Source organism: Drosophila mojavensis, unplaced genomic scaffold (genome assembly GCF_018153725.1).
Source record: "Drosophila mojavensis isolate 15081-1352.22 unplaced genomic scaffold, ASM1815372v1 contig_231, whole genome shotgun sequence".
NCBI lineage: Eukaryota > Metazoa > Arthropoda > Insecta > Diptera > Drosophilidae > Drosophila > Drosophila mojavensis.
In genome coordinates, this window is record NW_025318772.1 from 7,641,520 (window position 1) to 7,647,131 (window position 5,612).

General features: G+C 40.5%; 1 protein-coding gene and 1 non-coding gene across 3 annotated transcripts; both read left to right on the plus strand.

Annotated features, from left to right (window-relative positions):
- The first annotated feature begins 1,185 nt into the window (after positions 1-1,185).
- LOC6575271 (probable low-specificity L-threonine aldolase 2) lies at positions 1,186-3,808 on the plus strand. 2 transcript variants are annotated; one of them, XM_044008026.1, is made up of 7 exons: positions 1,556-1,605; positions 1,722-1,762; positions 1,847-2,077; positions 2,615-2,689; positions 2,755-3,160; positions 3,228-3,364; positions 3,418-3,808. In XM_044008026.1, exons 1-7 carry the CDS (start codon positions 1,571-1,573, stop codon positions 3,729-3,731), a joined length of 1,239 nt encoding a protein of 412 aa, XP_043863961.1. In that variant the 5' UTR covers positions 1,556-1,570; the 3' UTR covers positions 3,732-3,808. The 2 variants fall into 2 exon arrangements, with proteins under 2 accessions (XP_015023391.1, XP_043863961.1); XM_015167905.3 differs by lacking the exons at positions 1,556-1,605; positions 1,722-1,762 and adding an exon at positions 1,186-1,292.
- A 1,066-nt stretch (positions 3,809-4,874) lies between these two features.
- On the plus strand, positions 4,875-4,998 carry Trnal-caa. The gene is made up of 2 exons: positions 4,875-4,912; positions 4,954-4,998. It is a non-coding gene; the product is annotated as a tRNA-Leu (tRNA).
- Positions 4,999-5,612: the final 614 nt, after the last annotated feature.

The window sequence follows — 5,612 nt, forward strand, 5'->3', positions numbered from 1 at the left end:
TATTTATTTTTAATTATTTTCATACATTTTACAACATGTATATTTATGTATGTACATTTTTGCAAGACGGGAAAAGAGAGTGAGTGAGAGAGAGGGAGAAGAAAAAAGGTTTAAAAAGAAAATAAGAAGGAGAAAAAGAAATATTTGTTATAGTTTAGTTGGTAAGATAAGAATTACAATAATACGATCGACGATATCAGACGTAGCTTTATCCGTATGCCTAACAATGTTCCCGTACCTCCGAAGCGAGGACATGTTGTGTTTTATATATAACTTATCTTATTAGTTAGTCGAATTAGTTTCAGCAGCATGAAAAGATGTCCTTCGAGCGTTGACTCGACCATATACAAATAGTTAATTTCATTTGTTTTTAATGTTTAACCGTTTAAATCGTACCTAATATAGTTGAAACGTGACGCAGTTTGTTGTTGGCCAATTAAGATGAGCGATAAAGAAACTAAACTAGAAACAAACCATGTTAGATTTAGTAAAAATTTTAGTGAAAATTTCTGAAATATTGAATAAAAAATACCAAAGAAATAAACTGTTTGTTTTGAATTTTTGTAAATAATATGTAAAAGAAAATAAAGCAAATTTTATAATATGTAATATATTACAATATACCAAAGCAAGATATATAATAATTTATTATATTTTAATATTATGTTGATATTGATTAAATGAAAACAGGTGAGTGAATTAAAAATGGAAAACTTTTAAGTCTCTATTTTCTATTTTCAGTAGGTGCTTTAGTATCTGACCGACACAATTTTCCGAGAATTATAGTGAAGCAAATCAATCAATCTGATCAATTAATATTAAATTATAAATTAGTTTTGATTACTCAGAGCAGCATATACAAATAATAAATATATATTATAAAGTATTGAATGTATATTATATATTAGGTGAATAACACATATAATTTGTATTTTATAATTTATTTTTTATTTTTTAATATTCATACAGCACATTGACTTGCTTCTCCTGTACATTACAATAACTATTCATAAGTGCGATTAATCATATTTCAAAGCCAGACAAAGACTCGCTGCTACAGCACTCAAAGTAGGTTCGCTGTGGCTCTCTTCGATCGAAGCTCACTCAGCTAAGCATTAATGTCTCTACTCTCATGGGAAATTTGCTCCGCTGGAAACGAACAGAAGACCACATGTAGACTGCCGCCAGCTGGGGGGTTCAGTTCGTTTTGTGTGTTCGGCCAACGCTGGTTGGGCTTCTCCACTTTTTTTTTCTTTTGCCGGCTCCCAATTCAATTAGAATCTATACTTCTCGTGAGTTGTTGATTTACTGATGTGCGGCGAATCTGACATAATTGAATTAGGTTTAAGTAAATGTTAATGTGTTTGTTGCTTTGAGTGGAGCTTTTTGCGGGGTTATTTATAAAAGCAAACAAAAAACACGTGTGATGCTCCAACACTCGAGTGTATATACATACATATATATGTATATATATATACATGTATAAAATATAGATTAAAGGGCATTGAATTCAGTTGTGCAGTTGCTCCAGGCATTCATTATCAATATCAAGAACAATTGTGTTTATTATATGTGTTTGCCTCAGCTAACTCGACTGACATTCAGGTCAGTTTTGGAATATTAATGCAGAGTTTATCAATTTCAATATGATAATGCAAATAATTGTATTTTAATTGACGTTTTTCTTGTTGCCGTATTCGGGCCTGTCTGGCCCAAAGTAGGCAAGTTGACAGCAACAGCAAAAGCAACAGCAACAGCAACAGTAAATATGCAAATTTAAGCAAGTCAATTTTCAATCCAACAAGCGCTCACATCCACATCCAAATCCAATTTTCGCCATCCGTAGAGCACCGTAAAATGGCTAGCAACAACAGCAACAACATCGTTGACCTGCGCTCGGACACCGTCAGCCAGCCGACACCGGAGATGCGTGCGCGCATGGCCAGCGCTGTGGTGGGCGACGATGTCTACGGCGAGGATCCCACTCTCGCCGAGCTGGAGGCAAAGACAGCTGCAATATTCGGCAAGGAGGCTGGCCTATTTGTGCCCAGCGGCACCATGGGAAATCTTTTGGCCGGTAAGTGGCACGACGTGCACATAAATAACACAGCCCGGCAATTTAGGGACCGACGGCCTCACAAAGGAGCCCCAGCCCCTCGGACACGTAAATGCATATTAGTTTAAAGCGAGCCCCCCCCCCCCAATATATATGTATATATACGAACAATTCGCTCTGTTCCGCTGATGTTTATTAGCTTAAAGGAACCGACTTACTTTGCGGAAAGTGAAATTGAAACTTTTAGCGGAAACGAAAACAGAAACAAGAACAAACACAAACAAGACGGCCATATCATGCATCAGGCTCATAATCGTTAAGGTTAAGGGCACGCCCATAATCATAACATTTATTTTTATGGACTTTAGTGTGGGGCGTGGGCACGGACGTGGGCGGCTGCAGTGAGGTAAACTTCTTGGCTGCTTAGTGCCCATCCCACCCAAACTAATATTTCTAATGGGATCGCCATTTTATTAAAGTCGAATTCGCTGGGAGCCCAGACTACCCCAAGCTGCTTTCCTATGAACTAACTGAAATGAAATTCATATTTGCTTGCAGTTATGGTTCATTGCAGTCGACGTGGCTCGGAGGCCATTGTGGGCGATTTATCCCACATATTTCTCTATGAGCAAGGTAAGATAGTCCGGCGTAATAAATATAAGCTACTACTACTACGGCCGCATCTTTAACCCACTTAGGTGGCTCGGCGCACTTAGCTGGCGTGCAATTAGCCCAGTTGAGAAATCTGCCGGATGGCACCTTCAGCCTGGAAGAACTGCGACACAAGATACGCCAGTATGAGGACTGTCACGAGCCAGTCACCTCCCTGGTCGTTGTCGAGAACACCCACAACATGTGTGGCGGCAAGGTGCTGCCGCTGTCTTATCTGGACGAGCTAGTGTCACTGGTGCGCGATTCGGGCTTAGGCGTCGTACGCATCGGCCTGCACATGGACGGCGCTCGAGTGTTCAATGCGGCCGCTGCTTTGGGTGTCAGCGTTGAGCGCATCGCTCGGGGCTTCGACTCGGTCTCGGTGTGCCTGAGCAAGAGCTTGTCCGCTCCAGTGGGTTCCGTATTGGTGGGCTCCAAGAAATTCATAGCCGAGTAGGTATTGCATGGCTTTACTAATTATTATTTACCTAATTTCCTACTGCTTCACCGTCTACCGCAGAGCTCACCGACTCCGCAAAGCCTTGGGCGGTGGCATGCGACAGGCGGGTATTCTGGCGGCTGCAGGATTGGTCGCCTTGGATGAGGTGGTGCCGTTGCTAGCAGCAGACCATGAGCGAACCAAACGCATAGCGAATAGTAAGTCTACGTCCGCTCGCTAATTCATTTCATTCTCACATTTCCCCCCAAAGGCATTGACCAGCTGCACAGCCCCAATGTAGTTGTGGACCTGGCGACTGTGCAGAGTAACATTTTGCTGATACAGATTAAGCAGCCAAAGCTGACTGCCGGCCAGTTTGCGGAGCGGCTGGCTGTCATCGAGCCCGAGGAGCTGCTGGCTGGCGTAACGGGCAGTAATGGAGCAGGCATTGTGCTCAAGGCCAGCGCTCGCAATTGGGAGTTTATGCGCTTAGTGCTGTATCATCAGGTGGACGACGAACAGGTGGAACTAGCCATTAAGAAGCTTAGCTACGTCATCAAACAGTACGATGCCCGTTGGCCCTGAGCCCTGGAGTAGAGCAGTTTTAAAATCGTATTGACATATCGAAAGTTGCACGAAAAAATAAAGAAATAGAAATTTGATTTCATTCTGGTCATTTAATTAAAAACCAAAGCAAAAATCTGAAATCTGATGAAATTCGTATTAGTGTTTCTTGAGTGGTTCGAGGCAACGTTTACATTCACGCATGACTGCATCCAATCATAGGGAGCATCGTCTGATAGTCCTGATGGACTTCTATTGCCGTTGCCGCTGCATGGATCCGTCTGCATGAATGCCCCACTGAATGAAGTAATAAAATTATTTTAAAAAAATCATTGTCAATTTCGCTATGCTCATCGATTTAAAAGCATGCGCCGCCGCAGCACAGTCGACCCAAGACGTGGGCATCCCCAGCTGGCTCCTTCTTGCTTGTCGACGGACTTTTGTGATTTATAAGCGCACTTATCAATGTGATTGCCAAGCGGCAGCCCGGCAACAGTGGAGCAAATCGAGCAACATATAATAGATTAAGGTATCCTGTGAAGATGCCCCTTGTGCTGCTCTGCTCTTCGCATTGAAAAGCTTTATGCTGTGCATAAAAGCGAAATAGAATTCAAGAGGCATTTGATACATACAAAATTCCTTCAACTATATATACAAGATTGATCAACTATAAAGTCACATAGGAATGTCATGCTGTTGTAGCACCTATTCGTAAAAGTAATTGAAATTGGAATTTACTTGATGCAGCTCTAATAACAGCAGTTTCACCTGAACAGCCTTAAAGTATGCCCTGAATTTAAAGTTCTTGGAAATGCAGTGCGCATATAAGTAGGCTACAGATTAAAGTTTCGTTCAGAAGCGAAAGCACACACGCTTGAGCTTTTAAAGAACAACGATAGAGTGCTGTGTGCGAGAACGAGAAAAAGAGAGAGATAGATAGAGAGCGTGGCATGTCTATAAATAAGTACCAGACATGCAACGCTGATGGCGAGGTTAGGGCGCGAAAACTCGTGTTTGTTGGTGTTGCTATTACTTTGCGTGTGTGTGCGAGTGAGAGAGATAGCAGGTATGTTGCCGTTCTTAAAATAACTTAAAGTTAATGCTTAATTCTTTTACTTTTTTTCGTTTGTTAATTACAACGATTTGGCCAACCCCATTCAACATGTCAGGATGGCCGAGCGGTCTAAGGCGCCAGACTCAAGATTGAAAAGTCTTGCCTTTCATAGAAAGGTTGTGATGAGCGTTCTGGTCCTCTCTGAGGGCGTGGGTTCGAATCCCACTTCTGACAAAGTTTTTTTTTGCAATTTTTTTTTATTTTTTTTTTTTTTTTAAATTTTACTAATTTATATTTGCAATTGAAAATTGTAATTTGAATACGCTTCATTAACACTTGCTACTAATTAGCTCAATTATCTGAATAGATGCAATTCTTTAATTATCGCATGAGCACTTAAAGCGAAATTAATTTGTTCTAATTAAAACGTAAAGTTTGATTGCAATCGATAAAGTTAAGCTTGAAGTAATTAAATTATAAATAAACACGCATGACATTTTCAATTAAATAACGTTTCAATAAGCCTAAGCGGACATTTTCAATGCAAATTTCCCATTTAAATGGTCGTTAGCTTATTTTTATTGTATTTGTTTTACTTTTAGTTGTTGTTATTTCTGTGTTTTGTACAGGAGACGAGGCTTTAGCTTTATTAACAACGCCGTTTGACGGCACGTGCCAGGAGTCGGCATATTTAATGTGTTTAATATGGTAGAAAATACATGATGTATGGGCTCTAAAAAACTTCGGTTCTCATGGCTTGTCGAGAACTGAAAACGCAATACCGACATTATGAACACTGTCGTGTTACACCTAAATGACAAACAGTCATGAAATAAAGTCGTAAACTG

Coding starts and splice junctions, on each gene's coding strand:
- LOC6575271 (XM_044008026.1), top strand. CDS start 1,571: ATGTGTTTGCCTCAGCTAACTCGACTGACATTCAG. Junction 1,606..1,721: donor CTAACTCGACTGACATTCAG/GTCAGTTTTGGA, acceptor GGCCCAAAGTAG/GCAAGTTGACAGCAACAGCA. Junction 2,690..2,754: donor CATATTTCTCTATGAGCAAG/GTAAGATAGTCC, acceptor TAACCCACTTAG/GTGGCTCGGCGCACTTAGCT.